This window comes from Osmerus eperlanus, chromosome 18, assembly GCF_963692335.1.
Source record: "Osmerus eperlanus chromosome 18, fOsmEpe2.1, whole genome shotgun sequence".
Classification (NCBI taxonomy): Eukaryota; Metazoa; Chordata; class Actinopteri; order Osmeriformes; family Osmeridae; genus Osmerus; species Osmerus eperlanus.
Window position 1 is genome coordinate 3103047 of NC_085035.1, and position 20487 is coordinate 3123533.

Genomic DNA, 20487 nt, shown 5'->3' on the forward strand with positions numbered 1-20487 from the left:
TTATTCTGGAAGTAGTTCACATTCAACACAGGTAGGATTCACTCTGACAGGATAATATATTTCCTGTTATATGTATAACATATAACAGGATATATAACAGTATATGTACAGTCCCACAATGTTCCCTCAAATAATGGCCTTCTGAGAACTTCAAGAAGGATGTAACAAACTTGAAAACGTCATAAATTATGAACATAGACGGCCAGTATCTTTTCAACGGGAAAGGACCGGAGTTAAATGACACTTCTGATGCCGTTACATTCACCTGGGGAGATCAGTCCATATGGTCGGGGGAGCACTGATGCAACTCTAACAATTCAACATTGGTGCTCTGTCACTGAACATCCTCAACATACCTCATCATTTACATTTAGTCATTTAGCAGACGCTCTTATCCAGAGCGACTTACAGTAAGTACAGGGACATTCCTCCCCCCCCCCCCCCAAGGCAAGTAGGGTGAAGTGCCTTGCCCAAGGACACGTCATTTTGCACGGGTGGGAATCAAACCGGCAACCTTCTGATTAATAGCCTGATTCCCTAACCGCTCAGCCACCTGACCCCCAGCCTGAGTTTTTGTTTTGGTATGTTGTTGGTGCGTCTGCCCGCCCGCCCGCCCACCCGCCTGCCTTCTGTCTCCCAGGAGTCTTAGTGGAAGAGGGCCATGTGCTGGCAGGCCCAGCGTGACCCAGGAGGGAGTTAGGGTGCCTTCAGATCCATATTAGCTCATGTTTATGTGAGCCTTAACGGCACCAGACTGCTCAATGTCAGTAAACTGCGTCTAGCTGAGTCAGAGAGTTGGCTCGTTGGGGAGTTGAAAAGCCACACGCAGAGAGACTCATCATCCTTCTTAAGTGACCAGTTCTGTGGAATACAATTTTATGATTTTAGGCTGTTTGTTGTTGTAGTTGAGTTATTGTATTAAAGACTATGGTCGTAGATTCCATTTTGTTATCATTAGCCAAATTGGGTAAAAACTGGGTTTAACAGGATAATGGTTGCCCACATTTAATGAAGGTAGATTTCTCTCTTTCCACATTCACTGTTGAAGACGCATAACATTATCCAGGAAGCCCCTAATGGTTGTGGCTAGCACTTATGGTTGAGAAAAGCACGTTATAAAGAAATGAAATTCATTGTTATTATTATCGTGTTATTTATCTTTACTATGTTTCTCCTGTTCCCTACAACAGTTTTATGAACAGATAATTCATATAATCTAAACTATATGAGGTAAGACATCACCATTCTGGGAATGTTTGTCATAGTTTGTTCATTGAATTCTGCAGTAGACATGAAAATGAATTATGATTGTGACGTCTGAATGGAAATGAATGGAATGGAAATTTCACAGTTTTGCTCTTTCGATTCCTGTAAATCTCGGACCTTGAGCTGGTTGTGGAGCCGTTGTTGATCCTTTCCTGTGGGTCATTTGTAATTTGGTGTCTGTGTAAAACCATTCCCCTTCAGAACATAACTCACGTTCCCTGGCAAAACTCCTTCCACATACTTCCCTGGCCCTTCTCACTAATGCTGATTCGTTAAGCTCTCTGTGGCTGACCTTATTATCGGGACAACTCTTTCTTTGGTCAAGGTTGTGTAAAGTTCGCCACTTTGCACTCTATCTAATGGTGCAACATCACCTCCCTTATGATGTCACTAGTAGTCATTCTAAAGCTAGCTACTATATCTTCCTAAAATGGTTGGTTGTGAATACAGTCTTAAACAATCATATCTATTAGTCTTATGTATTTACTTTCTTAAATGTGAGCCAGGATGAGAGCTTACATTTTAGGCATATGTGCAGGCTAAACCCTCCCTAACTTCTGCTTGGCCTATAATCATACTGCCTTATGTTGAATCCCCTTTCCACGAATGATGGTAGAGGTGAAGTCAAGGATGACCTTTGCGATTCAATAATTACCACCGTGTACTAGGGTCAAGTCACGGGCCTTGTTTTCACTCCTGCTAATTTCAAGTCTGTTTTGATTAGAGAGTTCGACTTCAGTTCTCCAGAAGTACATACTCTTTACTTAAAAGCATCTGGATTTCTTTGGCTTGCTGCTAGTTTTGCTTCTTGACCAAAGGCTGGGGTCAAGAATTATTTTCAGAAAGAATGCTACCGTCTAAACTTCCATGAAGTGTTTACCATCAACACAAGTCATTATCTGCCAAATATTTCAGAGCATAAGAGCAGATAACCACAAAGACAATACTCTATGAGGCAAACACTTTCAAGTAAAATTTAAAAAAGGGGGTTTTCAAAACCACCTGTTGACTTCGATACTACTTATGTCCACCTACAATACCCAATACCCGTTCTCCCTGGACAAAAACAGTGAGTATTTGGACTCACACCTCGAATTGAAGAAAAAAAAAATCTGACTTGAGCAGGATGTATATCCGTAAAGCCTACTTGAATCTCAGACACAAGAACACCTGTGTTGTCTTAGGGACACTGTGCAAGAGAGAGAGAGAGAGAGAGAGAGAGAGAGAGAGAGAGAGAGAGAGAGAGAGAGAGAGAGAGAGAGAGACAGAGAGAGACAGAGAGAGACAGAGAGAGATACAGAGAGAGAGACAGAAATGTTATGATGGTCTTAAGTTCTACTAGGCCTGGCTGCGGCCATCTGCTCAGCAGATTTCCTTTGTGAATGTGTGGAGGTATTAGGAGGCCTCAACCTCCTAACATCCCAGTACACAGAGCTCGTATTTGATGCTATTCGATAACCCCTAAAACATGCTTGCTTATCAATCCTCGCAAATAAGTTGCAATGTACCCGTGTGAAGCAACGTCGAAAAAAACAACACCGCTCGAATCTCGAGGTGCTTAAAAACTTCACGCCAACATTAGTTCTGACGAGCAGACTCAGAAGTTGCTCACCTGTGAATGGTACCCGCAACCCTGCACAGGGGTCACAGGCTTAGCTTGAAACACATGTGGCACCTTCAGTAAGAAGGGGCACTGGAGTAACCCCCTTCCCTCAACTTCCAAATAAACGTTCCTTTTCCACATCCTGGTCCCGGTCCCCAGGGTTTCTCAACACTGTATCCCCATTGTCCTCCGCCGGCGAGCACCAGACAGATTTATGGAACTTCATCCCGTCTTATGGCCGTGTTTGTTAATCAGACGACATGACGTGAAAATATCACCCAAACATTTATCACCTCACGTCCCTAACCCCTAATGGCAGACTCCCCCTTTGTGACACCACAATAGGGTCTGGGTAAATTCTCAGCCGAGTCCAAAACACATCTCCCGATGCTCTCCACTTGAGCTTCTGTTTCCATGATTGTGTTTGGAGCGAGACCCATGCATCCGATGCTTTCCTTCCGAGAAAGACGGGAGGTCGTTGACAAGCAGGGCGCTTGATTTCGCCGTGTTCGTGTTTACAGAGCAGCTCTGCTGTTTACAGACCGCGGGTGAGGTCATCTACCGAGGGATGAGAGATTTGTGGTCTGGAGAGTGAAGCTCCTTTGATGTGGCGATGCATTTTATGGGTTCATCTGAACGCACCAATCAGTTATGTGCTGGTACATGATGGCATCACAGGCAGAGTGCTGATGTGTATACAACTACATCCATCCGTGTCTGTGCATGACACAGGGAGGGACAATACATAAACAGCCGAGAAATTAGATGTGCCACCCCCCTCAAACCTTTGACAGCACTTGATGGAACTCTATTGACTCAAGATGTTATTTGTCTACATTGTCTACATTTGCAAACAACAGTTTTGGGAGTTGATTGCTACAATGTGAGACACATTACTCAAACATCTATACCTCATGTGGACAGTTTGAAAAAAAAGATTGATGACCCCAGAGTAACTCCGTAGTCTGTAATAGATTATACCCTGGTGAGAACTATAACATCAGTTAATAGTCGGAAGGAGCTCTCGTGTTTGCAGGTTTCCACGTTAACGAACGCTTTTATTTGGAGATAAACGATTACAGTAGGTAGTCAATGTCTAAGAATGTCTTACGCAGACGTAACTGAAGCAGTTACAGGAAGGTCACGAACACTTAGCTCTGTGTCAGTCAGTGATGCGTGATGTGGAATCAGACAGGAGTTTTAGACCGGACTGTGGTCATACACTAGGTTTCTTTCTGCACAGAAATGCCCTGCAGCGCTGTACATCAGCCTCATTACAGATATTCCCAGGGGTGTGTTCTCACAGCTGGCCTCCCGGCTAGGCTAACGAGGGAAAGGAAGTGGTTTAAAGCATGGCATTCCTCCTCATAGAAACGAATGGAGAGTTCGGGTCTAAGTGTGTGTCTGTGTGTGTTTAAGTAGGCTGAGCTCAGTTGTACTGTAATTGCATAACTGAGAGCAGTTGATGTGAGGGATTAGAAACAGGTGGCTGCAAACAGGAACTCAGACGGCTGAGCAGTTAGGGATTCGGGCTGATAATCAGAAGGTTGCCGGTTCGATTCCCGGTCAAATGACGTTGTGTCCTTGGGCAAGGCACTTCACCCTACTTGCCTCGGGGGGAATGTCCCTGTAATTACTGTAAGTCGCTCTGGATAAGAGCGTCTGCTAAATGACTAAATGTAAAATGAAAGAAAGTAGTTCCATGTCACCGAGCACATAAGTTAGGAGTGGCTTCTTCATTTCCTGGATTCTCTCTTAGGCTTTTCTTGTTTTACTGAAAAGTCTCTCATCACCCACACAGTGACAATTCAATTCTTATAGCACGGTATGTGGTCTGATCACCTTTTTAATCTCTACAACACGTCTCCCGGATGTGAGAGGACTTTAACTGAGTTTGGGGGTCACTGTGGGTTAGATTTAACAGAGCAGAACAGCGACACCAACAGCACACTCTCCCATAAACCTGTGTGTCTCTAAGGTCCCAAAATAACTGCAAAAAAAAAAAATCTGTTTCCTGATTTTAGCCCCGTGTTCCATCTGTTATTCATATTAAATAGAAAACGTGTCTGCAATAGACAAAACAGCCTTCTGAATAAAAGAAAATACACAATTGTTTTGTTGATTCATTTATAAAAGTCAAACTCACCATATGCCGTAGGTTTTTGCAACCCGTCAAATGTGCATGTTGGGTTTTGCATGCCGGGCAAAAACCACATGAATCATTTATATCTGGGGGTTTTTATGTCCAGAATACTTTTCCATATTCTGAAGGGAAGTACGAAAGAGGAGGAGTGTGTGAGGTGGAAGGATTTGCCTGTGTTAGGAGATACGAGTCTGATGGAGGGCATGGATGTGACAGGGGTGGGGAGGAGGGATGGAATGAGGAAAGTAGGCTGCTTCACTCAAATCTATTTCCTCAGACGCAGATTTGAACAAAGCAGAGCCCCTGGTCTGTATCCTCTGTCCACAGTTTAACTCCGGCTGATGACATCATGAGTCATAGAATGGAATTATTGGCACACACAATCCATTCCACACTGTACATTGACGTATTTTAATAATGTATGTATCTATATGTACATGATCAAAATGGGCTACTGTTTTATTAACCAGGAGAAAGGTTTGTGTCATATGTACAATTTGGACTAACCTCCCACTCTCATTTTCCTGTGTCCCTGTTCCTCAACTCACCAGTACATTTTCTTCCTCTGTCATCAGTGCCAGTAAGGAAGGCATCCCATTTCAAGACAGCAGCCCAACTCCACACCCAACAGGGAGACGGAGGGAGTGAGGGAGTTAAGGGGGGGGGGGGGGGGAGGGGGAGAGGGACGGCTATTTAAGGGCTGTAGAGAAAGGAATGGGGGTCTGACCAAAAGGCGGCTCTCGTTTTAAAAGACATACTTTCCGCTTCTCTCCTCCTTTCACACGGTCTCTCTCTCTCCCTCTCCAGCTCTGGTTCCGAGACGTCCCTAGGTGAGCGGAGAGCCCAGCCCGTAGGGGCGTTCACAGCTGAGGTAACAGACAAAAGAGGGGCACCTCGCTGGAACACCGGCACAGACTCGGAGGTGGAGAAGAACTCCTCCAGGTGGACATCGTTTCTTCATCGTTCAACCAAACTGTTCTGAACTTCTGAAGACCCGAACTGCAACCCGTTTAGTGACAAAAGCTTTGATTGGCTGCAGGTGAGTTATTGTATTTCTACACAGCCCTTGAAGGTAAGAGTAACTTTTGGTAACCAGTTTGAATGGGAAGCCTTGGTTAACTCCATTGAAGATTATCGCAATTGAATGAAAATGTTGTTCCACGTAGATTTTGAGGACAGTTTGCCTTGTTAATTAAAATGCTATATGTCTTAATGGTCTGTACATGCTGGCTATTGTGTAGCAAATTGGATGACACAGATTTGTAATAAAAAAAAACGGGAATCATTGTAATTGTCAGCAGCAGTTGCTGTTCATTTACTGTGTTTTATTGAGGCTATATTTCTACCAGTCCTGATGCTGTAGTTAAATGTTCTCTCCTCTCTGCATGTTTAGTCGCTAAAGGGCATTTGGTTATGGTTTATTGGGGGATACATTAACATAGTTGGTGCATGCTGCAACTACTGGTTATCAGCTCTTCCCATGGCTGTGGGTGTGAGACAAGAATGGGAACCAGGGTAGAGTGTTTGAAGACTGGGCAGTAGAACATGTGGAAGAGTTATCCCCCAGCTTTGATCACCTGGGGGAAAGGAGCTGTCAAAAAAAAAAAAATATTTTCCAGTTTTTCTGGACGGTAGAACGACGGCAGCTTGGAGAACGAGAGAGTGATGGGAGTCGGAAAAGGTGTGTGAGCGAATGGGAGCGTGAATGGGAGAAAGAGAGAGTGAGAGCGAAGGGGAGCGTGAATGAGAGAACGAGAGAGTGAGTCAGAAAGAGAGAGACGGAGAGATGAGGAGAAGTGGAGTGTGTAGGTTGTGAGGAAGGGGAGAGATGAGAGAAAGGATATTGAGTGACTAACAGAGGAAGTGTCCTCAAAGTCCATGGAGGTTTTTGTGGGTCTTGGGACATAATCCTTTAACTATGGGCAATGCAATTATGCTCTCGATTTTTGGGGGGTATTTCATTATGGAAATTTCACAGCAGGAGTCACACATGATGATTTTGCCACAGCCAATATGGCAGAGGAGATAAGACTGCCCTCTTCTAGTTAATTTAATCCTGAATTCATTTGCTCTGTTAAATTGAATGCTAAATTGCTAAATCTGCTCTTGGGACACTGTGGTGGTTGATAGCATCAGTTTTGCAGGTCCTTTGAGCTCTGCTGTAGTTATGACTGATAAAAAAAACAGCCTTTGAACAGTAACAATTCCATTCCCTGAACATCTTAGCAAGCACCTTACAGTCCTAACTTCCAAGTATACAAGGACAACTAAGAATAAAATCAAAGCATCTGACTATAAACCATTTAATAGCACTTAAGTCAGAGAGACAAGCGGTTAACCACCTCTCAGGCAAGTAAAGCAGTCGATTTCCCAAAGACTGACGTGTTTTCTTCCCCCTGGAGGCTCTGAGATGTGGGATGGTTTTTCAGGTCCTCTGCTTGGTGCAGGTCACACTGTCCTGGGACACGGCTGATTGGCAGATAGGAGTGTAGGGGAGGGACAGGAAAGGCCTTTTGTCAGTGACACAGCTGGTTCACCTGACCTGACATGATGGCTGGGGCTCCTTTCACACCGAGGAGGGTCTGCCCCTGGCGCCGCTTGACCTCTGCAGACAGGAGCAGGGTTGGGGAAAGGGAACACGATTGTGGCCACATGAAGGCTTCGTCCATTTTTTTTCTTTCTGAGTTTTCCTAGGAGTTTTCTCCTCATCTTTCTTGAAGGTTTGAATTGGTTTTAGTTGTTTGTTTGTTTTTACCGCAGTTCTTTGGGCTTTGTGTGAAGTCCTCTGTGACATTGATTGTAGAAATGACGATGCAGATCAAATTGGATTTGAATATTCTTCTCAGTTAGTTTACATACAGAAAAAATGCCAATGAGGTGACTTTAAAATGATATGCTTATGTGATGTGACCATAGTTTGAAACACTTCAAAAAATGAATATTATTGAGAAAAACATGAAAGACGTTGCGGAGACTTTGATATCTAGGCTGTACTATAAATTTACTGGGTTGTCTAGACTCTAGACGGTGTAAAAAGTGTGGGACAGTTGGATTTGGAGGCAGAGTCAAATTTCCAGTTTTTTATTCTCAGCTCTTATTTCCTTGACAGTTAGCCAGCGAGCCACAAATCTACTCTGATATTCTACAGACAATTCAAAAAAACATGTGGTAGAATAATAAAAATCCTTCTGAAAAGCCATCGACATAATTAGGCAAGAAAATCCTTAACCTTGTTAATGTCAAAGGCTGCTTCTGAACTCATTTATCACTGGATTTTGTTATGGCATTTCATGATCGTTACCATACAGGTACAAAAGGTATTGAAAGGTTTCCTTACTCCAGAGCTGGATAATTTTAAGAATATTTGACCTGAACATAGTTGACCTGCCATAATTCAAACTCACCTCTGGGCAAACTGAGTTAAGTGACAATAATTCCAATTATAGAGATGTATATAAATGGATTCGATCAAAATAGGCAAAAAGGAAATGTGTGTGTATGTGTGTGTGTATGTGTGTGTGTGTGTGTGTGTGTACATATGTTAACAAACAAATCCACCTCATCAGACACTTACTCTCACTGTCTGGAAATGCTATCCAGCTGGACCAGCTGCTTTAAGCATCAGCCCCGTGACTCGGAAAATAAAAACTCCAAAAAACGAAAATCAGAAATGAGCACCGAACTGACAGCCGTGTTTGACAGAGGCCAGAGTGCCGCGACACGCTGTTTACGCCTCTCTCCAAGCCACAACTGTCTTCCAGAAGAAGTTCACCCAGCCGGTCGGCATTCCAGAGATTTCCATGGACATGGACTTTATATATTACAGAATGTCACGCCAAGACCCGCCGGACACCAGACTACATTTAGCAGACGCTCTTATCCAGAGCGACTTACAGTAAGTACAGGGACATTCCCCCTGAGGCAAGTAGGGGGAAGTGCCTTGCCCAAGGACACAAGGTCATTTTGCACGGCCAAGAATCGAACCGGCAACCTTCTGATTAATAGCCCGATTCTCTAACCGCTCAGCCACCTGACTTCATCTGACAAAAGGCGCGACTTTCCCCCCCACATCTTCCAATAATAGAAACACTAAAACCGAATGAAATAAAAAAATTATGCCTTACATTTCAAAATAATATATACGTTAATATGACTTACTGTCATGTCAGGTTGAAAACAAAAATCGAATAAAAACTTGTATGAGCCGTTCAATGTTAGCCTACTCACTTAAGTATGCTAAGTTGCCCTTTGTCTGGAAATGCACAAGGTCTGCTTGCATACATTAGTACCTTCGTCTTGGACTAGGCCAAACAGATGTCCCCAAATCAGGGCCAACATTCCTGGCTCCCCTTTTCCATGTGGGAAAGTTCCCCAATACTTGCCAGCGTGGGGGAAGATTAATATCGCTCCAGTAATTCTGGATTATAACTTAAAGAAAAGTAAAACATACATATTTATTTCAATTTCCTCTCCAATGCTGTATGAGTCCAAAGGTGAGGTGGGATGTCCTTGGTGAACCCCATTCAGTCATGAGTCCTCCTGGTTTATATTCTAGTAGGTGTTCACAAACTAAAGGATATACATTTGAGACCGCTCAATGAATCACACGCTAGTTGCCAAACATAATTAGAAGGGTATCATTTGGAGATCATAAGTAACATGTTCCAGTATCCTCACTGAAAACTTTGATACTATCCACATATGGATAAATCATTATCCTCTAAACTATAAATCAAGCTGTGTTATATGAAACATATCACTCCCTCTATGGAATAATCCAGTTCAAGGAGAACCAACAAGGTAATAATAGAAGGCATAGGATCACTGACATGCAGTTGCAGTGTTTTGTTTAATAGATTAATATATGTCCAATTCACAAACTGTTTTTGCAGTGTTACTCAACCATCAAAAGAAAAGCCCTACACTGAGCTTGAGCAGGGATAATGCAGCAGCTCCTTTCATGCTGGTAGGACAACAAAAGGAAAACTGGCAAGGCTGAAAATGGAAAAAGCCTAGACAAGCTGGAATAGCCATCACAGGTGTATAGAACAGCCGTAGTTCTGCTATAACTCTTTCCACTGCAAGCTGAGAACACAGACGAGGAGAAGACGCTCCCTTGGGAACCGAGGCAGAACGTGTCGAGTTGACATGAATTGGCTCATCTCTATTTGACCACAGTCCCCCGCCACCACCATTAAAGTCTCTGCAAACTCAAATTCCATCCCTTCACTAAGAGCAGGGATCAACTTCACCGACATTGCTTGATATGTGTATATTGGTTCGACCGCAAACTGGAAGTTTCACTGATGGTGTTTTCCTGCTCACACCCATCCCTGCTCATTCAGGCATATGTAAACCACATAAATCCCCCTCTGCTTTCCCACACTGAGAAATACCGTTTTCCAATCCATCCACCACAAATTGCAGTGCTTCAGTGTCCAGCCTATGAAGTCATTTTAGAGATGTGCAGAAGCCCGGTGGAAATCCTCACGGTTGTGCATGTGTCTCATTGACATCCATGCACGATTTACATTGAGTTATTACAGCTTCTGGCCCTGTGCGAGTGGGCGTGAACTTGCGTGCTTAACTATCCACAAACAGCAGCAAACAGAAAAAAGTACAACAGTAGAGAAAGATGACAAAAATAATATAAATGGGGGAAAGTATGGGCTGTTTGTGTGTGAACAACTTTTAGAGTAAATGTCATCAAGTTAACAGGTCACTGAGTATTTACGAACAGATGTCTCTTCCTCTCAAATCCAGATCTGTTCTGTCTTGTCGGCTGTTAAGGCCACCTGGATTACCAGCGGCCGACAAAATAAGATGTGGCTAAAGGCAATGATTCAGTATTGAGTCAGCATTAAATGGTTTCATCTTATGATAGAGTAATTTGTTCATTCCATTCTAGTGAAACATAAGTATACAAAAGTACTCCAGATAAGTCTATTCTGGATATTAATGAACAATGTCAAGTCTACCTCTGTTCATGTTTCACTGTGGGCGGAACTGAGAAAACCACTGATTATAGAGGTGTTACTAATAAGGTAATGACATGCAGTTTACAACCCTCCTTGTCCCAATGGAATGTGCTTGTGCTTGTTGCCTGAACATCCATTTTATTGCTGCTGTAGTGAGCTAAACTAGGTTGTAATAGAGAGAAAGTTACTGGACTGTTCCCAGGTGTTCAAGTGTAACTGAATTCCTTAAGGACACTTGGATGTCCTAAAAGTGAATTTTGTGTTTATCTGCTTGACTTGTAGGTCAAGCCCAATGCACAAGTTACTGTCAATGTCCCAACATACAAGTTTAAAAGCCATATATTCACTCGAACATATTACAATTAATTGCAACATTAACACCCGCGTTGAAAGTGTGCCTGGTCTCTTCGCCTTCCAGGACCCCAAAAAACGAGGACAAACCGGAATATCCAAAGCTAGCAAGTGACATTACGCAACCCTTGCGACAGAAACAAACATGGGTCCAAAAAGCCTTCTAGGCTACCTCCTCCTGACTGCCCTCATCAGTATGAGCCACACGGGCCTGGTGAAGAAGATGCTTCGGCATCGACGAGCCACACTGACACAGGCCGGAGACAACGTCACCCTGCCCAGCGCGGACCAACCGGTGGTGTTCAATCACGTCTACAACATCAACGTCCCCGCCAGCTCCCTGTGCTCCGCTGACCTAGAATCCCCCGGGGGCAGCCAGCTGGAGCCCAGAGATGCACCTGCGTTCTCGGGCCTTCGCACCACCGACCACACCCTGGACGGAGAGAACCAGATCGTCTTCACCCACCGCATCAACATCCCCAAGCAGGCCTGTGGCTGCTCCGATGGTCATCAAGACCTGAAGGACCTCCTTAGCAGGCTGGAGATGCTGGAGGGGGAGGTGTCCTCGCTGAGGGACCAGTGCTCTGGAGCTGCTGGGTGCTGTAGTGCTCAGGTCACAGGTAGACTCGCAAATTGATCCTAAGTAAATTCATGTTTTTTTCCTCATCTGTTTGAAACCTGTCTTTATGAACATCTTTGCATTTTTTAGGTGAGGTGGGGACTAAGCCGTACTGCAACGGCCGTGGCAACTTCAGTGCGGATTCGTGCGGTTGCGTTTGTGAGCCTGGCTGGAAGGGAGCCAACTGCAGCGAGCCTGAATGCCCCAATGACTGCCAGGACCAGGGTCGGTGCGTAGACGGGAAGTGCGTTTGCTTCAAGGGCTTCGCCGGGGAGGACTGCACTCTGGAAGTTTGCCCAGTGGACTGTGGAGAGAACGGCCAGTGTCAGGGTGGAGGGTGTGTCTGTTCCGAAGGATTCAGCGGTGACGACTGCTCTCAGACAGACTGTCTGAACAACTGCCTGGGCCGTGGGCGCTGCGTGGACGGAGAGTGCAGGTGCGAAGAGCCTTGGACCGGATTCGACTGCTCCGAGCTCATATGCCCCAACGATTGTTACGACCGTGGCCGCTGCATCAACGGAACCTGCTACTGCGACGAAGGTTTCACCGGGGAAGACTGCGGGGAGCGCACCTGTCCCGACAACTGCAACGGCCGTGGTGTCTGCGTGGACGGAGAGTGTGAGTGCAGCCCCGGCTACTCTGGAGAAGACTGCTCCAAGCTCACTTGCCTCAACGACTGCAACGAGCGAGGCAGCTGTTTCAACGGCATGTGCATCTGCGACTCTGGCTACCAAGGAGAGGACTGCAGCCAGCTGGCCTGCCCCAACAACTGCAACACCAGAGGGCAGTGCATCAACGGCCAGTGCGCCTGCGACGTAGGCTTCCAAGGATACGACTGCTCCGAGATCTCCTGCCCCAACAACTGCCTCGACAGGGGACGCTGCGTCAACGGCCAGTGCGTGTGCAACGAAGGCTTCGCCGGCGAGGACTGCAGCTTGAAGACCTGTCCCTCCAACTGCTACGGCCGCGGCGAGTGTCAGGACGGCCGCTGCGTGTGCTACGCCGGCTTCGTCAGTGAGGACTGCAGCGAGCTGGCCTGCCCTAACAACTGCCTGAACCGCGGACGCTGCATCGACGGGCAATGCGTCTGCGACGAGGGTTTCAACGGGGAGGACTGCGGCACGAAGGCGTGTCCCAACGACTGTCTGGGCCGTGGGTACTGCGCGGACGGTAACTGCGTCTGCCAGGAGGGGTACTCGGGGCTCGACTGCTCTGTGCTCACCTGTCCGGATAACTGCAACGGTAGAGGGCGCTGCGTCAACGGAAAGTGTATATGCGAGGCTGGCTACATGGGACTGAACTGTGGAGAGCTGAGCTGCCTCAACAACTGCCAGGACAGAGGGCGTTGTGTGGACGGACAGTGTGTCTGTGACGAGGGGTACATCGGTGACGATTGCTCGGAAGGTAAGTGTGCTACAGTATATGGTTTCCTTTAAAAATATATAAATGTTGTGCTTGCATCTTTACACTTTAGTAAATTAATATTTTACTTAATGGGTTTTCCACCTTTTTTCTGTCTTAAAATACCCAAATAAGAGGAAACATGTAAATGACCATAAAGGTGATTTTATTCAGGATTTAACAAAATCCTGAATTTCAAATGTCCATTTAAGTTTCACAAAAATGCAAAGTCTGTATTTATGTCTCAGAAGATCGTAGGCGGTCCTTAAACCTGCCGAATGTGAGCCTGTGGAAATCATCAGTTTCTGGTAGAAACTGAAGGCATGGGAAACCACCTCAGACAGCAAAAATGTCAAACCAAAACGAATCTTTTTCCCCACCTCTCTTCAGTCTCTCCTCCCAAGGACCTGAGTGTAACAGAAATCACCACAGAGACGGTGGACCTGAACTGGACAAACGACATGTTGGTCACAGAATACCTGGTGACCCACGTCCCTACAGCCCCAGGAGGACTGTACCAGGAGTTCACCGTACCAGGAGACAAGACATCTGCCACCCTCACAGAGCTGGAACCTGGCATTGAGTATCTGATCAACGTCTACGCCATCCTGAGCAACAAGAGGAGCATCCCTGTTAGTGCCAGAGTTGCCACATGTAGGTCATTATGCCATGTGGAGAGCAGTGTCATACTATCATACGCAAATGTATTAATATGAATACTATTAGTGTTTCTACTGTGGCTTGCACACTGCAAAAACGCCCTGACAAAGTGCATAGGTATTAGTTATGAGCATGTTTATGCTTAAAACTAAAGTAAATTTGGCTGCCTTTGCAGTGAGAAAATATCCTAAAATAATGTGTTTAGTTACGTCACGTGACAAGGAATTTATACTAGAAACCAGTCTTACTAGATTAAAAATATCAAAATAAGATTTTCACACTCAATTAGACGTACAGTTTTTGCAGTGCATCAACATTCGGTTCCGAGCTGGTATGTCTTGTTGCTGCCTCCCTGCCAGATATCCCCCAGCCAGAGGGTCTGAAGTTCAAGTCGGTGAGGGACACTTCCGTGGAGGTGATTTGGGACCAGCTGGACATTCCCTTTGATAACTGGGAGCTCCAAATCCAAAACACGGTCAGTGCCTTCCATCTCTCCACATGACTCTCCTCCAGATTTGGAACTCAGAATATCACACACCAGCAGGGATCATTGGTAGGGGGGAGACCGGTTGTTATTCTGGACAAGAAAGACATATTTGCGGCTGATACCAATCCTGTTTACGACCTCTCTGGCCATGCAAGGCTGCTGCTTATTGCCTACAGTGAAAGTGTGCTAACCACTACAACACAGAGGAGGATATTCACATATGCAGGGTGTAGTGTAATGCTTCAATGTCAGCCTGTCATAATGTACGAACTTCACTACAGTGAGCTCCTGCTGTATGTGTTTTTTTTGGTGGTTGGAAAGCTCCAGGAACAAAATGTAGACCCTGTTTATTGTCGCCATGTTTGTTTTTACAGTGATATTTGTAACTTGTTAAGCACAAAGTCAGGTGGTTTCTGCCTAACAGGTTAAGCTCAGTGTGTTTATTGGTTTGCAGTCTTTTTCCAGTCCTTCTGTGCAGTACAACATAGTCATAAAATGTTGATCATCTTTTTTGCTTTTCATCAGGCTTTTCAGGAACGCAAGTATAACCATCTTTATTCTTTGAACTTCCAGAAAGAAGAGAATGGGAAAATCCTGAACACACTTCCACCTGCTCAGACTACATTTGATCAGACTGGTCTTGGACCTGGTCAGGAGTATCAGGTCTCCATTGGCATCGTCAAGAACAACACCAGAGGACCCCAGTTGACCAAAACGTTTACTACCAGTGAGTGTTTTTCCATCTCCACCCACAGTCAGACAGTGTTTTGTCATTAAGAACAGAGACCGAATTAGTTCAATGATATACACCTGATACTTTAAAAACTGAATTTAACACAATAATTTACTATCAAACTCATAACAGATGACAGGAAATGAGTGTAATGTCCTCCCTCCTACTTAGCCTGGCAACCATCTACATCCCCTGGGTATATCTGCCTCGCAAATCACAAGTGCATGGCATGGCCCAGTTTAACTGTCAAGTCATAGCAGACAATTTTTTGTGTTGTTTTTTTTTTTGCTAATCCCCCACCGCCGTTTCACACGGTTCCTCAGAAGGGGAAAAAACTTGAATGGCAGTCCAGCTTACATATCTTTGTTTCTCAACGAACCTTGCAATGAGTTCCTGCCTCCGTTTACCTTCACTTTTATTACTTACCATTAACCCATACATTACATGGACAAATGCCTCTCTTTGTTGACAGAGCAAGTATGTATTGCCAGGCTAAACAATCTCCCTTTTCATGGAAAACCCATTTAGTTTACAATTCCTTGTTGATGGACTTCCAAATTCGAGGTAATTTATTTGCACTGGCTGCAATTCACTACAGCTATCAAAAATGAAAAACGAGGTAGGTGACTTAAGTGATCCTTTACGCCATTTCCTGACAGGTGGTCTGGGCCAGACATTTTTTGCATTACCTACATAATTTATCCTCAATAATTAAAACCACTGAGATGATCATGGACCTCACTCGGTATCCTAATGGTTTTGCATGTTATCACTCTTACATTGTCTTCTGCGCGTCTCGCCTCGCTCCCAGGGATCGACGGACCACAGCAGGTGGAGGTGAAGGACGTTACGGAGTCGTCCGCCCTGGTCGCCTGGTCCCAGCCCGTGGCCCAGACGGACAGACTGACCCTGTCCTACAGACCCAGCTCAGACGCCTCCCAGAGGACCACCGTGGAGCTCTCACCTGCGGATAAACAGTACAACATCGAAGCTTTAAGCCCCGACACAGAGTACGAGATCTCTCTGACATCCGGGAGAGGAGATATGACTAGCGAGCCCGTCCTTGAAACCTTCACCACAGGTAGGTTTGGGTGGGATTTGCTTTTCTAGAAAATAAATCCCCTGTAATCATTTCAATTTGAATACCGTCCAACTTCACAGGAGTAACTTTAACTGAACTCAGAGGGTGAGGTTGCTAGCGCTACTTATGCCTCCTGTCCTTTCACTCCAGGTCTGGATTCCCCCAGGAAGCTAGAGCCCCTGAGCCAGACAGACGACAGCATCACCCTGGAGTGGAGAAACAGCCAGGCAGATGTAGACAGCTACAGGGTCAAGTACAGCCCCTTCTCTGGGGGTTCCCACGGCGAGGAACTCATCCCACGCAGCCCTGGAGGCACCACCCGGGCCACCATCACTGGTGAGGCCTAAGGACAAACACCTTCTGTACATGTGGGCAACTTAATCACACCATATACACAGATGTGTAATGTGGAAAGATCCCCAAAATGGATTACTTAAAATCCAAATGAGTTAAGTATAGATGGCATCCAAACACACATTCTACAGACTGACGAATAAGAGTTCTGTCTGTCTCTTAAGGAACGGTGTGACTGTGACGGTTGGGGTTGGGGTTTATAAGTATAAAAAAAAACATGGACGTAAAAATCCCCAAACAATGTTTCATCTAAGATTCCTTCTCTTTGTCCGCACTGCAGGACTGAAGCCAGGTACAGAGTATGGGATAGGAGTGACCGGTGTGAAGAAGGAGAGAGAGAGCCTTCCTTCCACCACAAACGCAGCTACTGGTGAGAATCTCAGTTAAACAGCTGTCCAAATTCCCATTCTTCACATACGAACAAACACATGAACCAACAGGTGCTCCAGCTGTTCATACATGTGCATATAACGCACACCAGAATATGACAACCGTACGAGAAGCAAACATGCATCTGTGATTTATGACTTGTCTGAAACACGCCCTAGAAATAAAACAAAGCTTTAAACTTCGGAAGGGACAGAGGTAGAACTGACAGACATTTTTGTTTGTCTTATTTTTTACTGCTGCACATTCAATGTCCTCTCTGGGGACTAAATAAAGTTCTGCATACTACATTTACATTGCATTTAGTCATTTAGCAGACGCTCTTATCCAGAGCGACTTACAGTAAGTACAGGGACATTCCCCCGAGGCAAGTAGGGTGAAGTGCCTTGCCCAAGGACACAACGTCATTTAGCACGGCCGGGAATTGAACCGGCAACCTTCTGATTAATAGCCCAACTCCCTAACCGCTCAGCCATCTGATCTGTACTAAAGAAAACATTTTCCAAAACAGACCTAGACGCACCCAAAGACCTGGAGATGAGTGAGTCCACAGAGACCACCATGAATCTGGTGTGGAGAAGACCCCGGGCCAAGATCAGCTTGTACAAGCTGGTGTACATCTCCAGGGCTGGGCGGAGGGAGGAGGTGCAGGTTCCTGGAACAGCTACCAGCTATGTCCTGACCAACCTGACTCCTGGCATGATCTACACCATCAGCCTAACTGCTGAGAGAGGACCCAAGAAGAGTGCACCTGCCACTTTATCTGCCTCCACAGGTGAGTGTGACACAGCAGAATGTTTTCACAGCCGACACAAACCTTCTTTCCGGTTGGTTCTCAAAAGCCTTATTTTTGGTCTTAAAGGAAATTATAGTATGGGCCATGCTTGTGGATCGTGTCAATCGTTAAAGTGTTTTCTCATAGAAATATATGTAAAAAACACGTGTTCCATTTCTTCTGATGCAACTTTTTCCAAAGAAAATACATTTCGCAACAACAGCTCTTGGGAGTGAAGTTCATGCATTACAATATTTGACAGCGAAATCTGGAATTAGCCATGGCTGGGATCCAGTGCAGTAGGGTGATTTACACTTGAGGGAGATCTGAAAAGCACCGGTCAGCAATAAGAGTACGGAAAGCTGCACAGAATGTACAACGTCTGTTTCACCTTACATGTGTGCCTCTGTGTTTTTCTTGTAGCCTCATTTACATTTTATTTAGCTGACCCAGTCCCTGAGCTTACAACTCCCGCTGGTTCGGAGGACAATATCATTAACTTTGTGTCTTTAGACGCCTCAGATCCCCAGTTCTCCGAGATGGGGTCTGGGGACGAGTTGGGACCGTTGACTGTCTCAGGTGTAACATCCACTGGATTTGACCTCTCATGGGAACCAAAGCCACATTTTGTGTTTGATAGCTATGCCGTAGAATGTAGAGACGCTCTGGGATTATATGATATGAAAGAGGTTCGTCTTCGTGGTGATGCCACTGCTGCTGTAATCAAAGGCATGAAGGCATCCACAGAATATCGAGTAAAGCTTTACGGAGTAACCAATAACCAAAGGTCCTCACCACTTGAAGCAGTTGCAGTTACAGGTATCTGCTTTGATTTGGATTGCATGTTTAGACATCTTGCTCTGTTGATTTTTGACGTTTTCTACATGCGACCAGGATGAGCGTTTTGTTGGGTCAGAATCCTAGAGAAATTTGACTTGTTCAAAGCAAAGCTATAAAGAAGTCTGCATGAGGACTATTGAACATCTACAGAAAAGCTCTGAGCATGGCATGAAGATTTTTTTTAAAGAAATCATCTCATCATTTGCATGCTGCATATACAGGTTCATTTCATAGACAGTGTTCTTTTTCAAATACAAGGAGGAAATACAGGATTACAGTCACAGAACACACACTACGGCATGCAGTCATTCGCCCTGCATACTGCAGTCTATGAGTCGTGGCAAAGTACTTTTACCTTTGTGTATCGAAGGGATTTGACTTTAATTTGATTTGTAATTCAATGCAAATCGAATGTAAATCCAGACATCCTCCTTCATTTGAGCTTTTAAAGCAACCAATGCTATCTAAAGGTCTGTGCCAACAAAGAACAAAACCATCAAACTCCACTCATTGCCTGCTATTCCATTGACTGTTTTTCACAGATGTTCCTCGACAACGACATTTCAGCCCCAGTAGTTTCAGTACAGATTTTGAGGATACCTTTGGCAATGCATGGCTTATTCATCCATTTGAAGTGTACCGAGTACTTCTGCCACGGTGGACTACTTGGAACCTTCAAAATTAATGGTGCTGATTCAGGTGCCATTAATGCATGACCTGCTCAGTTTAAGCGTAGAATGCACGTGGATGTCTATGATCTTAGACGTCCAGGAACAATAAAAAGCATCACTGGAGATGGTGACAAAAGATAAAAGCCCTAAATATACAGACAAAACTCAAGAAGCTTTAGGGAAAGTCGATTATTTTGGTGATTTAATACTCGATAGTTTGATGTCTACTTTATGTTTCATATTTTGCTTCACCTGGTCTTTTTAACCAGATCTCTCCACAGGTTCAACCTCTCATGTTTTGTCTTCTGATCCTCAGAGATAACATTTAACTCCTTTTTTTAAATGTACTTTCATTTAGCACCCAAGTCTACCTCACCTGACGTAATTGCTCTAAGTGTCAAAGACGTTTCAACTCTCCAGTCCGCTCCAGATATAAGAGCTGGAGCTATCAGTCCCAGACTCATAGCCCCGACTACTCCATCCCGCATACCTCCTTCTGGGAGCTTTACCTCCGAACCAGAGGGCTCAAGCATGGACACGCCTGGGCTGGGGGAACTTCAGGTCACCGGCGTGACCCCCAATGGCCTGAGCCTAGACTGGGCTGCACCTGAGCACACGTTTGATAGCTTCGTGGTGGAGCTGAACGCCCTGTCAGGAGAGGCGCAAGCTCACGGGGTAACAGTGCCAGGAGGTATGAGGAAGGTCCACGTTCAAGGCTTGTCCCCTAAGACGCACTATGAGGTTACTTTGTATGGGATGGTGGAGGGGCAGCGGTCTCTGCCTCTCACAGCTTTTGCCAACACAGGTATATGGAGCAGATAACCCCTGTAACAGACTTCCATCATCATCATAACATCTCTCTGGTCATCCTTAATATAAGTTAATTCCTTTGTATTTATTGTTTTCTATCTACAATATGGGTACAAATAGGAATAGTTCCCTTGTGAGAACTTCTCAATATTCATCATCACCAAGTGCTCTGCCTATATAAAAAATGCTAGCTACAAACGAAAGCAGTCACAATTAACCAAATAATATTTGTAATACATGAACGCATTGCGAAGTCTTCAGAGACTCATCCAGACATCACTTCTGAAGGATTTCTGTAGTGTTAATCACATATGCTTGACAACTTTTC

The 20487-nt window shown here is 45.0% G+C and overlaps 1 protein-coding gene across 6 annotated transcripts in view; it reads left to right on the plus strand.

Moving 5' to 3' along the window:
• Positions 1-20487, plus strand: part of LOC134038554 (tenascin-like) — a 40356-nt gene that overhangs the window by 8854 nt on the left and 11015 nt on the right. Inside the window, exons 2-13 of one of the 6 annotated variants that reach the window (XM_062483995.1) lie at positions 5820-6051; positions 11409-11961; positions 12051-13364; positions 13752-14015; positions 14381-14496; positions 15082-15235; positions 16053-16322; positions 16473-16658; positions 16957-17046; positions 17575-17838; positions 18262-18657; positions 19708-20154. In XM_062483995.1, the coding sequence (XP_062339979.1) occupies positions 11487-11961; positions 12051-13364; positions 13752-14015; positions 14381-14496; positions 15082-15235; positions 16053-16322; positions 16473-16658; positions 16957-17046; positions 17575-17838; positions 18262-18657; positions 19708-20154 (3976 nt within the window). In that variant the 5' untranslated portion in view covers positions 5820-6051; positions 11409-11486. Of the gene's footprint in view, positions 1-5713; positions 6052-11408; positions 11962-12050; positions 13365-13751; positions 14016-14380; positions 14497-15081; positions 15236-16052; positions 16323-16472; positions 16659-16956; positions 17047-17574; positions 17839-18261; positions 18658-19707; positions 20155-20487 lie in introns of those variants that run through there. The other 5 variants (XM_062483998.1, XM_062483996.1, XM_062483997.1 and 2 more) reach the window with 5 other exon arrangements.